At 42.2% G+C, this 22,573-nt stretch overlaps 1 protein-coding gene across 1 annotated transcript; it reads left to right on the forward strand.

Annotated features, from left to right (window-relative positions):
• The first annotated feature begins 2,638 nt into the window (after positions 1 to 2,638).
• LOC134659198 (protein prune homolog 2) lies at positions 2,639 to 22,573 on the forward strand. Its single transcript, XM_063514827.1, has 10 exons — positions 2,639 to 2,748; positions 4,673 to 5,360; positions 5,489 to 5,578; positions 8,636 to 8,788; positions 11,161 to 11,288; positions 12,829 to 12,964; positions 16,657 to 16,793; positions 19,040 to 19,171; positions 21,489 to 21,575; positions 22,430 to 22,573. The coding sequence occupies exons 1-10, from the start codon at positions 2,744 to 2,746 to the stop codon at positions 22,548 to 22,550; spliced, it is 1,677 nt and encodes a 558-aa protein (XP_063370897.1). The 5' UTR covers positions 2,639 to 2,743; the 3' UTR covers positions 22,551 to 22,573.

Consider the following 22,573-nt stretch of genomic DNA (forward strand, 5'->3'; position numbering starts at 1 on the left):
AGACGGACAGACATGACGAATCCATAAGGGTTCCGTTTTTTGCCATTTGGCTACGGAACCCTAAAAAGATCTCTCCAAAACTCCATCACACCTTTACTTAAAAATGCCCAGTCGAGGAAATCAGCTATGTACTCTATTTTAATCTACGTCACTCAGTTTTATAGTAAGAAAACTATGAAACTTTCCATGCTTACTATAAAACTTTGCGAACGTTTTAATGATGACAGAATCTTTGGTGCAACCAAACCTAAATATGACTACCTAATTTTCTTGCCAGTTCGCAGACAATTCGCATATGTACTCAATAGGAAATAATAAACAAATAATTCAACAAGTAAATGAGGATGTTACTTAATATATAATACGCTTACCTTTATCCGGTTGAATGCCTAATAATCCAGATTGCAGACAAGCTTGGCTAGTACTGGTAGATGCAGCATCTGATGAAGTTTGTGCTGGAACCCAAAAAAATACATAACTACATTATCTAAAGACATTTCACATGTTATAAAAATAAAATAAAATTTGTTTATTGCAGACTTCTTCATAACGGTCCATACATGTTAGTACTTAATACTTACTATCTTAATAAGGAACTAAAATAAATTATTGTTATTAGAAATTATTCAACAAGTAACATCCTCATAATAATATGCTTACCTTTATCCGGTTGAATGCCTAATAGTCCAGATTGCAGACAAGCTTGGCTAGTACTGGTAGATGCAGCAGCTGATGAAGTTTGTGCTGGAACCAAAAAAAAAATACATAAATACATTATCTAAAGGCATTTCACATGATATAAAAATAAAATAAAATTTGTTTATTTCAGACTTCTTCATAACGGTCCATACATACGGTACTTAATACCTACTATCTTAATAAGGAACTAAAATAAATTATTGTTATTAGAAATAATTCAACAAGTAACATCCTCATAATAATATGCTTACCTTTATCCGGTTGAATGCCTAATAGTCCATATTGCAGACAAGCTTGGCTAGTACTGGTAGATGCAGCAGCTGATGAAGTTTGTGCTGGAACCCAAAAAAAATACATAACTACATTATCTAAAGACATTTCTCATGTTATAAAAATAATATAAAATTTGTTTATTGCAGACTTCTTCATAACGGTCCATACATGTTAGTACTTAATACTTACTATCTTAATAAGGAACTAAAATAAATTATTGTTATTAGAAATTATTCAACAAGTAACATCCTCATAATAATACGCTTACCTTTATCCGGTTGAATATTTTTATAAGTTATTAATTTTAATTTACAATATTATAATATATCTATTTGGCTGGAGCCAGGCATATACACTACTAATAATAACTACATACACCATTGAGTGTACCCTGGTCCGGTGCACGAGAAGCTGACTATCAAGCCTGTCAGCTATAACTGCCGGGAGACTGTTGCGGCTGTCCCGCAGGCGCCGCAGCACGTATAATAAGTTTAAAAAAGATATTACAAACATACCTGGTAGTGGTAAGTGAAAGGTACATATTACATTACCATCACTTATCACTTTTATTTGTCAGTTGTAGTCGGCTGTTAACCAAGTAGAGTATGTACCTATACTACTTCCATACTATAGCTGTAAAACTGTGGCCTTTTTCCAGTGATAGAAACATTTCTGTCACGTATATGGGACTCTTTTTATCACTAATATATATAAGTAGTCGCATATATGTGATAGAAATGAAATTTATTTGTTGCTGTGCTGGACCTATCCACTGTTTTAAAGGATAATTAATAAATATGTTAACTAATAAAAAGTTACCTCGTCTACTTGCTACATGTTGAGGGAATCCTCTTAATTGATGGTCTGTCAGTGGAGGTGCGGCAAGATTTAATTTTGGATATGCTCTTTTTTTTAGCTTATTTCCTGTCTTCCCAAAGTCTCTCCGGTCAAAGTGGTCACCACAAACATGACGTAGCTCATGCAACTTCTCTATGGGGACATGAATCAGATCTTCTTTTCCAACCAGTCTAAGCCAAGTTTTACACCTGTAAACCAATAATTTAAGTACTTTAGAAAGGTAGCTAAATATGAAAATGAATTACATCAAAGCTTTTGTAGTAGGTAAGTAATTAAACTTCATATAGGAACAGACTACGGTCTATGATGTCACCCTAGAAAGTCTAAACCAAAGTTCTATGGGCGAGCAGTACGTGCTTGCTCCTCCTATTTGAATCCCTTGCGGCATTACGGAGTGAAGGATTCGAACCGGCTTCTCAGTCGGCCTTCAGCTTACGCGGCTAACAAATCAAAATGTTTAATAAAGTAATTTGATTTATTCCCTAGTTGTATTTAGGAACTTGTTGACTTACCGCAGTTCATCCTTGGGAAATTTGGCAAAGAAGCCTCCTCTGAAAATTTCTCTCACGCCGCATATCTCACAATATCGGCTTTTTCCGACCATTTTCACACACACAACAATCCAATGTAGGATTTCAAATTTTTGCAAAATGGTCGACTGACACTCGTATGTACGCATTAATGTCAAGTTCCGGTTCCGGTCCGGTATGTTGTCGCCTTGCGAACTTTATCGCCACATATTTTTTGTCAATAAGGGAGTTTCCAGAGACTGGTCAAGTCAAGCCTGTGGTCAAGCCCAATACTGAAGAATCAATTCAATTTTATATCGGAGATTAATTTATTTATTCTTATTTCTTTGCCCGTGTAAATAATATATTTGTGTGAAGTGGTTCGATTAAATCTCATAAGGCAGATGAGGTAAGCATTTACCGATATATTACTTGTATTTCAGTATTAAAGAACGATTTATGATGTTAGGAACTAGGGTGTATAAAAATATATCTGATTGATTTCGTTAATTACCTGTGTCGATATTGTTCTCTTGAAATAATGTTACTGATATGATACGATACGATACGATATACATTAAATTAAGACGTTTTATTTAAATTGTTGAATATGTACCCCCTTTTATATGTTTCTTAATTTACCCTCAACTTTGTATTTAAAAGTACCAAAAACCAAAAAATCTGTATTATATGTTGTTGTCCACGTTGCTTCTGCAGTTCAATTGGGTAAACTACTCTTTGTATTTGTTAAAATAACTAGGTTTAGATGTTTATACAAAAATAACTGAAACAATTTTTTTTCAAAAGTCTGACACTATCATCATCACCAGACTATGTAGGTACCTATACCCTGTCCTACTGCTTTAGGCCTAGTTAGGCTAAGTAACTAGTTTCTAAGGGCATTTGTGTATTTATGACAGATATTTGTTGCCGAGTTGTGGATACTTTCTATGTATTTGTTATATTATTATTGTTAAACACTGATTTAAACTTTCACGAATTTTACACATTATTTAATAGTACAAAGGGACTTAATCGTGTATCTTAGTTTATATAATCAAAACCCATAATTTTTTTTACAAACGTAAATACTAAATAAATAAACATAGTTTGATTAGTTCCCAAACTTTGAACCTAAGGTAAAATGCATACATAATTATGACTGTCCACTGTCGCCACAGATAATTATGTGAACGTAACACAATGGTTACACTTTCCCCTTTCCTTATTTTGTGTCTCATTTGCATGTAATGTACATACTTTTTTGTGATGGGCTCTGTGACTACTAACAATTGAGGAGTGTCTTTTCAAAAGGGTTTATTTTTTCTGGGAATCTATTTCTAAATTGGACCTTAAGTTTTCTTGAGCAAGGTTCTCTCTAGAAGTACCGCTAAGAAAAAAATAAACCCTTTTGAAAAGACACTCCTCAATTAGTAGACAAGGAATGTGAAACGTGGACAATAGAACCATTTCACTTAATAAGTTTGTACAGATGTAGTGCATAATTGTTTTCCATCGTATTTTCTCGGAGACGTTCGTATTTGTCATGCTACTTCAGTCAACCTCAGCACTTTTTGTACCGAGACTGACTGAAATAGCAAGACATGTTCATATCATACACATTTCCGTGAAAAAAACCATGATAAATAATTATGCACTATAGATCTGTAACTGATGCGGAAGCGCTGGTGGCCTAGCGGTAAGAGCGTGCAACTTGCAATCCAGAGGTCGTGGGTTCGAACCCCGGCTCGTACCAATGAGTTTTTCGGAACTTATGTACGAAATATCATTTGATATTTACCAGTCGCTTTTCGGTGAAGGAAAACATCGTGAGGAAACCGGACTAATCCCAATACGGGCCTAGTTTACCCTCTGGGTTGGAAGGTCAGATGGCAGTCGCTTTCGTAAAAACTAGTGCCCACGCCAATTACTGGGATAAGTTGCCAAGCGGACTCCATGCTCCCATGAGCCGTGGCCAAATACCGGGACAACGCGAGGAAGATGAGATGAGATCTGTAACTGATTTTAGAAACTAGGATAGTAACATTTAGTTTCAATTTAGAGTAATTTTGTCTAGATTGTTTTTATTTCTTCTATTTCTTTATGATTGGTAGTAAAAAAATATACAAGGTGGATAATTGATCACCTTGTATATTATTAGATTGATGTCCCTGAGTTATTTATGTTTTCTATGTATTTACTATTTATCTATTATATGTTGTAGTATGCAACAAACCATATTGAGCTTACTTTACTGTGGGACTAGGACTATAATTATATCCCATAATATTTTTCTATAGTTTCAGGCAATTAAACATTAAACATTGTTCTAGCACCAGCACTCATCTGCATGAAGACTCCCAATCCTCCGATGAGAAGATGGACACCGGCTCCGAGTCCCAGCACACACCCAGCTCCCTCTCCGACTACGAAGACCCGGAGACCACAGACCCCGTTCTCCGCCTCCAAAACCCAGTCAACTTAGAGAATGATAAAAGCTTAAAAGATAATGATAATTTAATTAATAGTATGAATAATTTAAAGATCTCAATAGAAAATTCGAATAGACCGAAGAATTTAAGTTTAAGTCCAAAATTTAGCTCAACACTTACATCGACAGTGGATCATCCACTTATGGGGTTAGCCAGTCCCGATGAGAACTATCCGGACTTAATACCAAAGAGAACAGATGAGAAGGACTTAAGCTTATCAAGTATAGAAGATGAGAAAAACGAAACTAATGGTTTTTACAGTCCTGAGCGAAATACTAGTAAAAGTAATTTATATTTTAATGATAATTTTACTACTGCCGAAAGTCATATTTTAAGTAATGCTTTAGATGTAACTAGTCCGCCCGATGTGGCCAAGATTGAGAAGAAGTTTCAGAGGAAGGGGGTGGGGAATAAGGGGGTGGAGTGTAAGGGGGAGGGGGTGAACAGTTTGGAGGTGTTGAGGGTCACTGGGCAGAGTACGCCAAAGAGGAATGAGGAGATTCAGGAGGTTGAAGAGTTTCATTCGGGGGTGAGTGAAGTTTGTGTTTAATCGACTTTTAACAGAGTATATCGAGTTGTTGAGATCTAATAATAATAAGAAATCCGTCTATTTAAGACAACATAAGTCAAATACAATCATATTACCTGTTACCACAGGTGGCCAAATGGTGTGAGTCCCCCGCGCACAGACCGAGGCCCAATTTCGATCTTCCCATCGAGTTAAAGACCACCATAAAGCCACCAAATGTAAGTTTAACCCTAATTTTTATTTCAGTTCTAGCCCAATCAAATATCGGGAATCGGGATATAGAACTAGTTTAAATCATGCTTCAAAGATTGAGATATTTTGCATTTTATTTCGATGGTAGGCAGGCACAGACAATCCAAACTCTAGACATAGCATAGTCGCGCTACCCCCTCTGCCACACATACGGTAGCGTTACTCCATCTTCGAGTCAATTCCGTGCCGTGATTGGTCCGTGTCTTTGAACGGACCAATCACGGCACGGGACTCGCTCACCTCGTCCCCCCCGCACCCCCGTATTTTTGGCAGCATCGGTTTCATGAAAGAATTGGCCTAAGCTCAGTCTAGAGGTTGGATTGTCAGTGTAGGCAGGTATACCTATAACTTGACGAAGAGATAATATTATTATAATGACCAGTGTAGGTACTGGGTGTGGGTGTTGTGCATAGATGGTAGTATTTCTATAGATGTGGCCTACCGCGTGCCCCCGTAAGGGATAGACATAGATGACGTCACAAACCCGGGGATACCATATAGTTAAAAATTACCCCAATATTATCAAATAATTTTAATCACGTTCGCGAGTTGTTCGCCTACGTAAGACGCAGCGATAAATAAAATATCAATGGGCCAATTTACTTTTTTTATTTTTATTTAGAAAACAAACAGCCTTTTACAAATAAGTCTTACAAAAATGACTAAAAATAGGCCTAATACGTTTCTAAGTTGACTATTACAATGAAAAGTAAATAGGTTACTTAATTATAAATTACCCGTAGGTATAGTTGTGAGTACAACACGCAAATAAAGTAAGAAAACAATGCAAAATATTTACTTGAAACAATTTTTCAATTACTCGTAAACAAAATATGCCGAACTTTGTTCTTGAAAACGGACAAACTATGAACAAAAATGTCTATATCATTAAGCGATTCATTATACATATTACAAGTACGCATAAAGAAAGAATTTTTAGCATACTGTGTGCCACAGGAAGAAATAGAAAAGGTAGGTTTTCGTAATATGCTTTGAGCATATTCGGTAGTTTTGCGTCGGTGCCCAGTTTCTCCTTCCGGTTGCTAAAATCCATTTAGCACGCGTGCCTGCATCTTGTGGAAATCTGGAGGTAATAAACGAAATATTCATTTTGTAATCTGTCACTCTTATTGCAAAATTAAGAATTAGTGCCTGCAGCATATCAATTAGATTCTCTGAGTCGTGGCAACACCCCCTATAACGTTAGAAAGAATCCGTAATGCTTAAATAAATATAATTTACATTCTAATTTAAACACAGTTCAATATTATTCTTCGTATATGTCCAGTTCTGCAGCAAAATTATTTATAAAAATGTTATTAAAATACAAAATACCCGAATTTTGGGGTAATTGTATGCATCACGGGCTGGTATCCCTCGAATAATAGCAATGCGACTAAATTGAATACACGTTATTAAAAGGGTGACGGCTTACTGTCAATATGCGTACGTAATTTGGTCGGTTAATTTATCAGGAAATATTTATAGGTTCATTTTTTTACCCGAGTTATTATTTACTGTAAATGCTTTTTCTACTCAGATTTTAATTGATATAGATTGTAGGATGCTGTTACTAAGCATGATAATGTGACCGAACTATAAAATACTGTATTTACCTGTGAAATGTTACGTTGTCCTGTTTTTGCCGGCAGTCACTTGTACAGCGCAAAACTGAGCAATTCACCATATTTGTTGAATTGTTAAGTACTACTACATGCACACGAAACACTGATTTCAATATTTTTCCTGATAATCTTTGCACTGTTCATATGTTTCACACCAATTTGACGTTTACGCATTGTTTGTATCCCACCATAAACTACGGTGGGGAATAAAAAAATATGAGACTGTGACAAAGACAAACAATAATAGCGCTTTCTCTGCTACTTCTAGTGAAAGATACATAAGACTATCCCGTTCTGTCAGTTATCCCCACCACTCATGCCATGCCCTCGGTGTTGTGCATCCTGGATATGTAAAGACCGACCTGTCAAAAAGGGACCCGTCTGAAAATCAGCGCTGCCTGGGTATATACTCGTATCTACATATTTGTTTTGACGTAGGTAAATAAATGTATCCTCTTTCTTTCTTTCTGTTCTATCTAGCAAAAAGCTAGATTGGTACCCATTGTCTATGGCTATACCGATGTAAAATTCTTGTGGGGTGCATTGGGGTAAATGCGAAGGCGGGGTGATTTTGAAACTGGCAAATATCTACTAAACTAGAAACACTTCATTCTTTAGCAACACTTAACGCTTACCAAGGAATCTTGCGTACTGTTGCTACAGTAGAAGGTGTTTCTAGTTTAGTAGATATTTGCCAGTTTCAAAATTACCCCGCCTTCGCATTTGTATAATTTGTAAAATTGTCTTTGTGAAATGAAGTGTATGTTATATTGTTTTTCTCTCGTGTATTTTTTTGGTACTTATTGTGGTAATAAAACATTTTTTTTTAATGACAGAAGATTAACATAATTATTGACAGAGATGTTGGGGATAATAATTATTGTTAGTATTGTCAATGGCTCCGATCTCATATTAAAATAAGGCACTCTCTTTGCCGCTCTCACTCTTAATACCCGCCAACTGAAAAAATGGCTCCTTGCGCATGCCTTTTACAGTCTAAATGACTTTTATAATTTACAAACCAGTTGACATTTTAAATAATAATTTTAGGAAACAAATATAATTAACACTATCCTCACAATTGTAATAATGTTTGACACACTTATTTAGGTATACCAACCAAAACTGTAATAATATTGTAATTGTAACTTAATAATAATTGTAACTTAATTTATCTAATTTAATTTCAATTTTTACGTGTAATATGTAATTATATTATAAAAATGAGTATGAGTAATACCAGTGGCGGCGCGTCAAACATATCCATAGGCAAGCCGGGGCTAATTTGGTTTGCATATTTCTATTTAACTGTGCTCAAACGTCCAAAAATAGGCAAGCCGGTGGAAATCGGCTTATATGGACGCGCCGCCACTGCTAAATACGACCCCTGCCCCGCAGGACCTGGATTCCCCCGACGCGGTGTCATCATCACAGGAAGACCGGTCAGCGTACCAGGCCCTCTTGGACCCGTACACGGGCAGCGTGGCCCTACGCCCCACGCCGCAGGCCCGGAGCCCCGCCCCCGCCGCGCAACGCCGCAGGATACAACTGGTATGTTTATACCAAGGATGTTGCGGATGCAGATTTTTTGACATCCGCGGATGCGGATGCGGATATTTAAAAGCTCACATCCGCGGATGCGGATGCGGATGCGGATGTCAAGATTAGGTACTTAGAAAACGTCAAATATTACATTTTTAGTATTTTTATATCAAAAAAAAAACGAAACTTAGTATTTGAGCAAGAATATAGGTGCGTTATATTTAATAAACAGTAACGTGGCCGACTTTTCTGGATCTAGACGATTTCGTTATAGGTAATCACGAAATTACCTAGCACTTACGCCGCCGCTAAGACGTTCCTGTACCGACTTGTTCGACATCCGCATCCGCATAAGCTCCGCATCGATTTTATGCGGATGCGGATGCAGATGCGGATGTTGAAAATAATGCGGAAGTTCCGCGGTTGCGGATGCGGATGCGGATGTTCGCAACATCCCTGGTTTATACTTCTAGAAGAACCAGTGTTCGTAAGAATAATTATCAATGATAGTTATCTTATCAGTGATTTTTATGCCTTATAATTATCGATTTGATGATAGCCTAAGATTAATAAAATGCGATTTTTTTTTATTCTTTTCAAAGAAAAATAATATAGCACCATTCATACCTGGGATAATTATCCGCTATTCATCGGATAGTTGTCGCGATAATTATCAAAGACTATAATTATCTGGATAATTTTGAATCCTGCTTCTAACTATGTAAATTATAGTTATAAACTGAAATAGATGTCATATACTAAAGGAAAAGTGTTAAGGAATTTTAGCCGTTTGTCAGGAACGCGGCAGTTATACGAAAATGTCAGGAATTTTAGTGAATTAACAGTTTTGTTAATTATGTACCTAAAATGTGCTATCGCTTTCGGCTAACCGAAAATGGTCGGACAGACAGACACACGAGTGACCCTATAAGGGTTCAATTTTTTCCTTTTGAGGTACGAGGTAGTTACCAGATCCAAATTTGGAATTTCCTGATTTGCAAATATTTTTCTGACGCTCGTATCGGCGAGGGGAAAATTGAACCCTTATAGGGTCACTCGTGTGTCTGTCTGTCCGACCATTTTCGGAGATAAGGGAGGGGCTTTATCTCCGAAACTACTGGGTCTACAATTTTGAAAAATATACACAAAGTAGGTTTTTTTGTTAAAGGTTATGTTATAATACCTCAGATCGAACAGCGACCAAGTATAAAATGTTGATAACACACATTACACAATAGTAATGGTGGGAATGGGAACAATAAGGCGTTATCGAACGCCCCCATTGTTCTCGAACATGCACTACTAATGTCAACCGTACTTAATTTTACTGCTTTTTATACTACGCCGGTGGCAAACAAGCATACGGACTTTGAGATGATAAGCGGTCCTTAAAAATTATGGACGTCTGCAATACCTATAATCTTAGACTAGGAATCCTCTAGACTGAGTTTAGAGCAACTATTTCATGAAACCGATGCTGCCAAAAATACGGGGGTGCGGGGGACGAGGTGAGCGAGTCCCGTGCCGTGATTGGTCCGTTCAAAGACACGGACCAATCACGGCACGGGATTGATTCGAAGTTGGAGTAAAACTACCGTATAAGTGGCAGAGGGGGTAGCGTTACTATGCTCAGTCTAGAGGATGTCTTGTCTATGACCTATAATATACCACCTACATATTTCACTGTTTTTTTTTTGAAACAATAATTGACATAATTGCATGGTGTATCAAAAATAGTGGGGATCCGTTTAAGCATATTCGGTATTGTATTCTGATTAGGAAAAGTAGAAGAAAAACTTTTTGACGCAAAAAAAATCTTTTCTATGGGGTAGGTCGTCTAAGTCACACGGCCAATTTTTAGGTCTTCAAGTTGCTTAAGTCCATAGGCGAAGAAGACCGCTTGCCAACGGCTCGTCTGCTCTGCTGACTATACATAAAAAACCGGCCAAGTGCGAGTCGGACTCGCGCACGGAGGGTTCCGCACCATCAACAAAAAATAGAGCAAAACAAGCAAAAAAACAGTCACCCATCCAAGTACTGACCCCGCCCGACGTTGCTTAACTTAGGTCAAAAATCACGTTTGTTGTATGGGAGCCCCAGTTAAATTTTTATTTTATTCTGTTTTTAGTATTTGTTGTTATAGCGGCAACAGAAATACATCATCTGTGAAAATTTCAACTGTCTAGCTATCACGGTTCGTGAGATACAGCCTGGTGACAGACGGACGGACGGACGGACAGCGGAGTCTTAGTAATAGGGTCCCGTTTTTACCCTTTGGGTATGGAAACCTAAAAAACCATTGATTTTGTCAAATTTTTCGCATAGCAAAGTATGGTATTTCGAGCTGCTGTGAAAATAAATGAAATATTTGTATATTCTAGCCTCCAGACGACGATCAGTGCAGCCTGGACAGCTGCAGCGTGCACTCCCTGGAGTCCGAGGAGGAGCCTCCGGAGCTGGACCCGGAGCCCGGGTACCACACGCCGGTCGAGCAGGAACACAGCAAGAGGTACGATGGCTACACACCCGACCAGTGCAGCCTGGATAGCTGCAGCGTGCACTGCCTGGAGCCCCCGGAGCTGGCTCCGGAGCCCGGGTACCACACGCCGGTCGAGCAGGAACACAGCAAGAGGTACGATGGCTACACACCCGACCAGTGCAGCCTGGATAGCTGCAGCGTGCACTGCCTGGAGCCCCCGGAGCTGGCTCCGGAGCCCGGGTACCACACGCCGGTCGAGCAGGAACACAGCAAGAGGTACGATGGCTACACACCCGACCAGTGCAGCCTGGATAGCTGCAGCGTGCACTGCCTGGAGCCCCCGGAGCTGGCTCCGGAGCCCGGGTACCACACGCCGGTCGAGCAGGAACACAGCAAGAGGTACGATGGCTACACACCCGACCAGTGCAGCCTGGATAGCTGCAGCGTGCACTGCCTGGAGCCCCCGGAGCTGGCTCCGGAGCCCGGGTACCACACGCCGGTCGAGCAGGAACACAGCAAGAGGTACGATGGCTACACACCCGACCAGTGCAGCCTGGATAGCTGCAGCGTGCACTGCCTGGAGCCCCCGGAGCTGGCTCCGGAGCCCGGGTACCACACGCCGGTCGAGCAGGAACACAGCAAGAGGTACGATGGCTACACACCCGACCAGTGCAGCCTGGATAGCTGCAGCGTGCACTGCCTGGAGCCCCCGGAGCTGGCTCCGGAGCCCGGGTACCACACGCCGGTCGAGCAGGAACACAGCAAGAGGTACGATGGCTACACACCCGACCAGTGCAGCCTGGATGACGAGACAATAGTAGCATAGTTTGTTAGAAGACATTGCACACCACCTTCTTTTGACACGCTTGGTAAACGACCTTTAATGGAAAGAGTTTATAAGTATCACAAAAAAGCGAGTTTGGTGAATTTAAATGCCTAAAAATCAGGTTTTAAAGAGTGACACAGGAGAACGTAACCATGGCAACGAGTGACAAGAAAAAGTTCATTCAGCTTCTTAGCTCTTAAAAAAACGTTATAATCATAATCAAGTTTGCATTTTTTTGTAAAATATAAGAAAGTTGTCTATCGTATCGTATCGTAAAACATCGTGAGGAAACCGGACTAATCCCAATACGGGCCTAGTTTACCCTCTGGGTTGGAAGGTCAGATGGCAGTCGCTTTCGTAAAAACTAGTGCCCACGTCAATTACTAGGATTAGTTGCCAAGCGGACCCTAGGCTCCCATGAGCCGTGGCAAAATGCCGGGACAACGCGAGGAATAAAAAAAAACTACATATCTCCATATCAAATCGGTTCAGCGGTTATTGATTCCCCAACAAATTTCCACCTTTCTTTTCTGGGATAAAAACTACCCCATGTTTTTTTCTCAGGACTCGAAACTACTATATTTCATCTAAATCGGTTCAGTGGTTTAAGTGTGAAGTGTGAAGTTATTCTATATTCTTTATTCGTTTTCTTCGTAAGCTTTTATTTAGTTTCACACATCATTCCACGCAGACAAAGTCGCGGCTAGAAGCTAGTAGAAAATAACCCGCTGATGTTGTCCTCAGGTCTACGAACACGATGAGCTCGTGCAGCGCCAGCGAGCCCATCCCGGAGTACTCGGCCGCCGAGGAGCTGCGCCGGGAGCGCGCGTGGCTCACTGTACCCAGCCCCGGCGGCGGGCCCGTCGTCTGCGACATGAAGGTGACTGTACTATACTCAGGTCTACTCAGGTCTACAACACGGTGAGCTCGTGCAGCGCCAGCGAGCCCATCCCGGAGTACTCGGCCGCCGAGGAGCTGCGCCGGGAGCGCGCGTGGCTCACTGTACCCAGCCCCGGCGGCGGGCCCGTCGTCTGCGACATGAAGGTGACTGTACTATACTCAGGTCTACTCAGGTCTACAACACGGTGAGCTCGTGCAGCGCCAGCGAGCCCATCCCGGAGTACTCGGCCGCCGAGGAGCTGCGCCGGGAGCGCGCGTGGCTCACTGTACCCAGCCCCGGCGGCGGGCCCGTCGTCTGCGACATGAAGGTGACTGTACTATACTCAGGTCTACTCAGGTCTACAACACGGTGAGCTCGTGCAGCGCCAGCGAGCCCATCCCGGAGTACTCGGCCGCCGAGGAGCTGCGCCGGGAGCGCGCGTGGCTCACTGTACCCAGCCCCGGCGGCGGGCCCGTCGTCTGCGACATGAAGGTGACTGTACTATACTCAGGTCTACTCAGGTCTACAACACGGTGAGCTCGTGCAGCGCCAGCGAGCCCATCCCGGAGTACTCGGCCGCCGAGGAGCTGCGCCGGGAGCGCGCGTGGCTCACTGTACCCAGCCCCGGCGGCGGGCCCGTCGTCTGCGACATGAAGGTGACTGTACTATACTCAGGTCTACTCAGGTCTACAACACGGTGAGCTCGTGCAGCGCCAGCGAGCCCATCCCGGAGTACTCGGCCGCCGAGGAGCTGCGCCGGGAGCGCGCGTGGCTCACTGTACCCAGCCCCGGCGGCGGGCCCGTCGTCTGCGACATGAAGGTGACTGTACTATACTCAGGTCTACTCAGGTCTACAACACGGTGAGCTCGTGCAGCGCCAGCGAGCCCATCCCGGAGTACTCGGCCGCCGAGGAGCTGCGCCGGGAGCGCGCGTGGCTCACTGTACCCAGCCCCGGCGGCGGGCCCGTCGTCTGCGACATGAAGGTGACTGTACTATACTCAGGTCTACTCAGGTCTACAACACGGTGAGCTCGTGCAGCGCCAGCGAGCCCATCCCGGAGTACTCGGCCGCCGAGGAGCTGCGCCGGGAGCGCGCGTGGCTCACTGTACCCAGCCCCGGCGGCGGGCCCGTCGTCTGCGACATGAAGGTGACTGTACTATACTCAGGTCTACTCAGGTCTACAACACGGTGAGCTCGTGCAGCGCCAGCGAGCCCATCCCGGAGTACTCGGCCGCCGAGGAGCTGCGCCGGGAGCGCGCGTGGCTCACTGTACCCAGCCCCGGCGGCGGGCCCGTCGTCTGCGACATGAAGGTGACTGTACTATACTCAGGTCTACTCAGGTCTACAACACGGTGAGCTCGTGCAGCGCCAGCGAGCCCATCCCGGAGTACTCGGCCGCCGAGGAGCTGCGCCGGGAGCGCGCGTGGCTCACTGTACCCAGCCCCGGCGGCGGGCCCGTCGTCTGCGACATGAAGGTGACTGTACTATACTCAGGTCTACAACACGGTGAGCTCGTGCAGCGCCAGCGAGCCCATCCCGGAGTACTCGGCCGCCGAGGAGCTGCGCCGGGAGCGCGCGTGGCTCACTGTACCCAGCCCCGGCGGCGGGCCCGTCGTCTGCGACATGAAGGTGACTGTACTATACTCAGGTCTACTCAGGTCTACAACACGGTGAGCTCGTGCAGCGCCAGCGAGCCCATCCCGGAGTACTCGGCCGCCGAGGAGCTGCGCCGGGAGCGCGCGTGGCTCACTGTACCCAGCCCCGGCGGCGGGCCCGTCGTCTGCGACATGAAGGTGACTGTACTATACTCAGGTCTACTCAGGTCTACAACACGGTGAGCTCGTGCAGCGCCAGCGAGCCCATCCCGGAGTACTCGGCCGCCGAGGAGCTGCGCCGGGAGCGCGCGTGGCTCACTGTACCCAGCCCCGGCGGCGGGCCCGTCGTCTGCGACATGAAGGTGACTGTACTATACTCAGGTCTACTCAGGTCTACAACACGGTGAGCTCGTGCAGCGCCAGCGAGCCCATCCCGGAGTACTCGGCCGCCGAGGAGCTGCGCCGGGAGCGCGCGTGGCTCACTGTACCCAGCCCCGGCGGCGGGCCCGTCGTCTGCGACATGAAGGTGACTGTACTATACTCAGGTCTACTCAGGTCTACAACACGGTGAGCTCGTGCAGCGCCAGCCTATACTATTATTATTAGGGTTCGAAATTATCCAGATAATTATCCGATAAATATTTGAAAGTGTCGGACCCTTTTTAGAATGAAAAAAAAAGCGATTGGTTTTAGCCAAATGGCAAAAAACGGAACCCTTATAGATTCGTCATGTCTGTCTGTCTGTCTGTCCGTCTGTCCGTCCGTATGTCACAGTCACTTTTCTCCGAAACTATAAGAACTATACTGTTGAAACTTGGTGAGTAGATGTATTCTGTGAACCGCATTAAGATTTTCACACAAAAATTGAAAAAAAAAACAATAAATTTTTGGGGTTCCCAATACTTAGAACTGAAACTCAAATTTTTTTTTCATCAAACCCATACGTGTGGGGTGTCTATGGATAGGTCTTCAAAAATGATATTGAGGTTTCTAATATCATTTTTTTCTAAACTGAATAGTTTGCGCGAGAGACACTTCCAAAGTGGTAAAATGCGTCCCCCCCCCCCCTGTAACTTCTAAAATAAGAGAATGATAAAACTAAAAAAAATATATGATGTACATTACCATGTAAACTTCCACCGAAAATTGGTTTGAACGAGATCTAGTAAGTAGTTTTTTTTAATACGTCATAAATCGCCTAAATACGGAACCCTTCATGGGCGAGTCCGACTCGCACTTGGCCGCTTTTTTTTAATAATATTATCATCGGACACGTCCGGGGAAAAATGCGATTTACGCCAAATGTCCGGGTTTTTTAACCTCTAGCCGCCCCATACGTCAAACCTTGCCAAGCAAAATGAAATTTTATTTTGTCAACACAAAGTTCAAATTAGAATGGAACAGGAGACCTTTTTATAGGTCTCTGTGCGGCTAGAGGTTAAGTCCATGTCCGTGTTCGGCGAATTTAGAGATGGGAGCCTATGGGACATATTTTTGACATGATTTGTGCACCCATATTTTCACACTTGACTGTACCATAGAGAAAAAATACATAGAGTGCTCACTCCATACATCAGTTTTAGTACCAAAAAGACTATTAGCATCTAGCATCGAGTAGCGGAACTATCAGTACTGCTACTTGACAATAGATGTAGCACCGACAGCAAAGGCTTATGCTGTTGAGATAAGACTTTCCGGTCGGTGCTACATCTATTGTCAAGTAGCAGTACTGATAGTTCCGCTACTCGATGCTAGACGTAGACACTGAAATTAATAGTCTGAACTGATGTATGGAGTGAGCACTCTTGTCTTTATTTCTCTATGACTGTACATAACTATAAGAAAAAAAATTCTCATGTTAATTAACCCTTTAACCGCCAGAGTCTGATATACATATAAGACATTACATATCCAGCTCATTTCGCCACAGTCTGATAAATAAGACAAAGATCAGATTTCGTTTTTACAGCACATTTATAACTCCCGTAACTATGCCAACCTTACTCTGCGTGGTACAATTACTGTCGGTGGCGACACGAGCACGCTCGATCAAAAATTTTTGGCGGTTAAAAGGTTAATAAATTTGAATTTGTCAGGTGATCGAGCCATACAAGAGGGTGGTGTCTCACGGTGGCTACGACGCGTCCGGCTGTGCCCTAATAGTGTTCAGCGCCTGTCATCTTCCTGACGTTCGTCGGACCGACTACCACTACGTCATGGACAACCTGTTCCTGTGAGTAACCAAAAAACAGAGAAATATGAGTAAAGAAAGGTGGTCGAGCCATACAAGAGGGTGTGCCCTAATAGTCTTCAGCGCCTGTCATCTTCCTGACGTTCGTCGGACCGACTACTACTATGTCATGGACAATCTGTTCCTGTGAGTAATCAAAAAACAGAGAAATATAAGTAAAGAAGGGTGGTCAAGCCATACAAGAGGGTGTGCCCTAATAGTCTTCAGCGCCTGTCATCTTCCTGACGTGCGTCGGACCGACTACCACTACGTCATGGACAACCTGTTCCTGTGAGTAACCAAAAAACAGAGAAATATGAGTAAAGAAAGGTGGTCGAGCCATACAAGATGGTGGTGTCTCACGGTGGCTACGACGCGTCAGGCTGTGCCCTAATAGTGTTCAGCGCCTGTCATCTTCCTGACGTTCGTCGGACCGACTACCACTACGTCATGGACAATCTGTTCCTGTGAGTAATCAAAAAACAGAGAAATATGAGTAAAGAAAGGTGGTCAAGCCATACAAGAGGGTGTGCCCTAATAGTGTTCAGCGCCTGTCATCTTCCTGACGTTCGTCGGACCGACTACTACTATGTCATGGACAATCTGTTCCTGTGAGTAATCAAAAAACAGAGAAATATAAGTAAAGAAGGGTGGTCAAGCCATACAAGAGGGTGTGCCCTAATAGTCTTCAGCGCCTGTCATCTTCCTGACGTGCGTCGGACCGACTACCACTACGTCATGGACAACCTGTTCCTGTGAGTAACCAAAAAACAGAGAAATATGAGTAAAGAAAGGTGGTCGAGCCATACAAGAGGGTGGTGTCTCACGGTGGCTACGACGCGTCAGGCTGTGCCCTAATAGTGTTCAGCGCCTGTCATCTTCCTGACGTTCGTCGGACCGACTACCACTACGTCATGGACAACCTGTTCCTGTGAGTAACCAAAAAACAGAGAAATATGAGTAAAGAAAGGTGGTCGAGCCATACAAGAGGGTGGTGTCTCACGGCGGTTACGACGCGTCCGGCTGCGCTCTCATAGGGCGATTGTGCACTACAATGAATTTTACTGTCCGGCAGTCCGAGTTTTCATAGTCCGATATGGCATGAAAAAAACGGATGATTGGCTTGTGCACTTGTCCGTCTTTTTACTAAAAGAGAGGTAACCCAAAAGCGGCCAAGTCATGAATAATACTAATTCCAGACGCAGTGCACAAGCATATAAACACGTTTTTCATAGCTGTCATCTCGGACCGGAAAAAAACTGTCCGGAATGGGGAAAAGTAAAATGTCGGACGGCAAAATTACGTCTAGTGCACAAGCTACTATATACATTTAATGGCGTGCCATATCGGACCGTAAAAACTCGGACTGCCGGACAGTAAAATTCATTGTAGTGCACAATCGCCCATAGTGTTCAGCGCCTGTCATCTTCCTGACGTGCGTCGGACCGACTACTACTATGTCATGGACAATCTGTTCCTGTGAGTTATCAATAGTAGTTTGTGTTACAAGGGATCAAAATGATATATTTCCGTCAAGGGCGTACATTGAATCCTGAATGAAGCGATGGATTCTACTGTACTGATTCTATTGTAGAATCCTGAGCGTAATGAGGGATTCAAGTGTTAACGCCCAAGACGAAATAATTTTGATACCGTGTGACACATACTGCTTTTCACATCAACTATGAGGAAAATAAAAAATATCTTAATGTTGACACAATCTGATGCTTAAACAGATTATTTAAGCTAAAAAATAATGTGCAAAAAAATGTAAAAATAGTGTGCTAGAACAGAAAAGTGTTACTTTGATCCCTCCTAGCAGGGAGGAAAAGTGCCACTTTGATCCCTCCAAACAGGGAAAAAAAAGCTCTTTTCCGAATAGGTGGTGTGAAAAAATATATACACTCGTTGTCAAGTGACGATCTGATCGATTTAAAAAGAAAAAAATGTGTCCCAAAAAATGACCGTTTTGTAACGCATTTTCACATACATTTTGTATGGACCGTTACAAAACTGACACCCAAAATTGTTTTCTTTGTCTCATTCCAATGGTACCATTTTTACTGAAAACCGACCAATACAGCGGATAGTGGATACCTAATATTTATATCCCAAACACTAAAAGAACCGGATTAGATTGGGTCGATTGGGCCAATATGAACTTTAACTCTGATTACTAAGATTCAAATTGTATTAACATGTTTCTTACTACTTATATCTGGAAAATTAATATGATAAATACTTTTCAGGTACGTAATATGGACACTAGAGAGGCTGGTACCAGATAACTATATCCTAGTATATCTGTACGGCAGCGCGGGTCCGAGACGGCTGCCAACCATACACTGGCTAAGGGAATATTACAAGCTTATAGACAGACGGTAAACAATAATTACATTTTAACCTGTAATGGCCTTTGCACCATTCACTAACCCGGGGTTAGCCGGTTGAACCTGCAGTTACCATGGTTACCAGTACAATTTGGCACTGGGATAACGGTTTAAACGGTTAACCCCGGGTTAGTTGGTGCAAGTGGAGCTAAATTGTATACAGATGTCTGTCACAATCACTGACTTAATATAAAAGAAATAGACACACAAAGCAGAACAAAAACGTCAAGAAATGTGGATCACAAATGACGTTTCGCACCATTTGCATTGATGATAAAAACGCTTACGTAAATTTTGAGTCGAGATAAATGTTTCGTACAGAAAAGAGCTTAATGTCGTAAGCATTAAGTGTCAAATTTGCAAACATAAGTACCAACACTGTTAAAAAATTTAGTCCGATGGCACTAAACGTAACGTATTTACGTCAAACAACGTCAAACGAGAATAATGAACGAATGGAGTCACTTTGGTACACTTTAATATGTATTACTGTACAGGAAAACCAATTGAAGTAATAAATAAAACAAATTTAATTTAATCGGGAGCTCAAATAAAATTAATTCGTGGTTCAAATTCAAACAAATTAAATTTTTAATTCGTAAGTATACGTCTTTAAATACTAATTTCCTTGAAATAAATTCTACTTATTAAATAACTGTGTATTTAAGATCTACATTTACTCATAGCGCAGGTGCACGGGGACATTTAGATACTGATTGGATTTTTTTTATAAAGTCTACCTATACTTTATAAAAAAAATCCTGTGGTTGTCACTGTGTTCCGACATGTTTAGCATTTACAGTTAGTCGATATAAGCCCTTATTGGTGGTGTATATGTCGGAAACGGAAATGGGCCGAACACACAAGTGCCGTTTTGCCTTGTTTAAAACTGCATCACCCCTATCTCTTGCTATAATTAAATAGCAGTCCACTTTGCACGTCGCATAGGTTTTCTTGGAAATCTTGAATTTAAACATAATATTATTTCTTATGAATTCCATATAAAAATATAAAAAAATATTGACCTCACATCGACTCATTAGATTTTTGTTCCTTAACATCCCTTCTTTGGTACTAACAAATTAATTTATTCAAAACCATAAAATTACCACCAGATTACATAAATTATGTAATGCTATCCAAAGAACTAACCGAAAGAAATACATTCCATCCTTTTTCCTTGTTTTATCATTGTTATTTTTACATATTTTAACGGCACATTTCGTAATTGTTGACAACTTCACATTTGAGCGTTTCAAACAAGACTAAACGAAAAAGTAATGCATGATCTGTTTTGACATCACTTTTGTGGGGCCATTTTTGGCGGCTGATTGGGTATCCAGTTCTTTATACTATATCAATGGTCACAATGAATAAACCGGACAAACGCGAGTTGGAAAATTAAGAATTTTAGCAGTAAATCACTACATAGTATAAAACAAAGTCGCTTCCCGCTGTCTGTTCCTATGTATGCTTACATCTTTAAAACTACGCAACGGATTATGATGCGGTTTTTTTTAATAGATAGTGATTAAAGAGGAAGGTTTATGTATAATTTGTTAACCCGTGCGAAGCCGGGGCGGGTCGCTAGTTAACAAATGAAATGGTTTACTATAAAAAAAGCGGCCAAGTGCGAGTCGGACTCGCCCATGAAGGGTTCCGTATTTAGGCGATTTATGACGTATAAAAAAAAACTACTTACTAGATCTCGTTCAAACCAATTTTCGGTGGAAGTTTACATGGTAATGTACATCATATATTTTTTTTAGTTTTATCATTCTCTTATTTTAGAAGTTACAGGGGGGGGGACACATTTTACCACTTTGGAAGTGTCTCTCGCGCAAACTATTCAGTTTAGAAAAAAATGATATTAGAAACCTCAATATCATTTTTGAAGACCTATCCATAGATACCCCACACGTATGGGTTTGATGAAAAAAAAAATTTTGAGTTTCAGTTCGAAGTATGGGGAACCCCAAAAATTTATTGTTTTTTTTTTCTATTTTTGTGTGAAAATCTTAATGCGGTTCACAGAATACATCTACTTACCAAGTTTCAACAGTATAGTTTTATAGTTTCGGAGAAAAGTGACTGTGACATACGGACGGACAGACAGACAGACAGACAGACAGACATGACGAATCTATAAGGGTTCCGTTTTTTGCCATTTGGCTACGGAACCCTAATAAAAATTAGCATCATGGTTTTAGAGTAGATTCATAAAAATTATAATGTAAAATTAAATGTAATGATGATGGATGTAATGATGGTGGAGATGTAATGTTAAATTGTATATATTATTTGTCAGGTTACGAAAGAGCTTGAAGCATCTATACCTAGTACATCCCACGTACGGACTGAAGATATTCGTTGCATTCACTAAGGCCTTCGTTAGGTGAGTTCACGTTCAATTCTGTACAATACAAACAGAAAGCGCTGGTGGCCTAGCGGTAAGAGCGTGCGACTTGCAATCCGGAGGTCGCGGGTTCAAACCCCGGCTCGTACCAATGAGTTTCTCGAAACTTATGTACGAAATATCATTTGATATTCACCAGTCGCTTTTCGGTGAAGGAAAACGTCGCGAGGAAACCGGACTAATCCCAACGAGGCCTAGTTTACCCTCTGGGTTGGAAAGTTAGATGGCAGTCGCTTTCGTAAAAACTAGTGCCCACGCCACGTCCTGGGATTAGTTGCCAAGCGGACCCCAGGCTCCCATGGGCCGTGGCAAAATGCCGGGACAACGCGAGGAAGATGATGATGTGTGATATTTTTGAAGTGAAAACTTTTTGAGGTGGGGAAAAAATGATAAACTCGAGACAGCGTAAGGCGATCACGTGACCGTAAGGGGCGTAAGGCGATCACGTGACCGTAAGCCCCGTAAGGTGGCCACTCATAATTTAGATGGCATTTAAATCAATAAAGAAAAACAATGTTATTTGACATTTATGTTGCGGACTCCTTTTCAAGACTCTTTACCTATGTTCAAATAATTTGACGTCGTCATGGCAGTATGTAAATAAACATGTCAATGAAAAAGTGTGATCTTATTTGAGAATGATAATAATATGTAATAAATAAATAGAACACCTCCGCTAAACGTATGTATCGTGTTACCGGGCGTCGGTAACATAGTGAGGTGAGTTTTCACTTCTATCGGCACTCCCGTAGTGCAACCGTTGTTGCTTGTTATTTTTTACACTTGACCGTAAAAGCTTTTATTTAACATAAATTATTTTATGACTTTTTCAGCTCAAAATTCTTCCGCAAATTGAGCTACGTGCGAAACCTGACCGAGCTAATGTCGCTTGTCCCAGTCGAGCCCAACGCCATCCCTGAGCTAGTGAAACAGTACGACGCAGGCAAGCGGTAGACATTGGTACTAAAGCGGTAGAC

The sequence above is a fragment of the Cydia amplana genome, chromosome 24 (assembly GCF_948474715.1).
Source record: "Cydia amplana chromosome 24, ilCydAmpl1.1, whole genome shotgun sequence".
Taxonomy (NCBI): Eukaryota; Metazoa; Arthropoda; class Insecta; order Lepidoptera; family Tortricidae; genus Cydia; species Cydia amplana.

Coding starts and splice junctions, on each gene's coding strand:
- LOC134659198 (XM_063514827.1), top strand. Junction 8,789..11,160: donor AACGCCGCAGGATACAACTG/GTATGTTTATAC, acceptor TGTATATTCTAG/CCTCCAGACGACGATCAGTG. Junction 16,794..19,039: donor GTCATGGACAACCTGTTCCT/GTGAGTAACCAA, acceptor AATACTTTTCAG/GTACGTAATATGGACACTAG.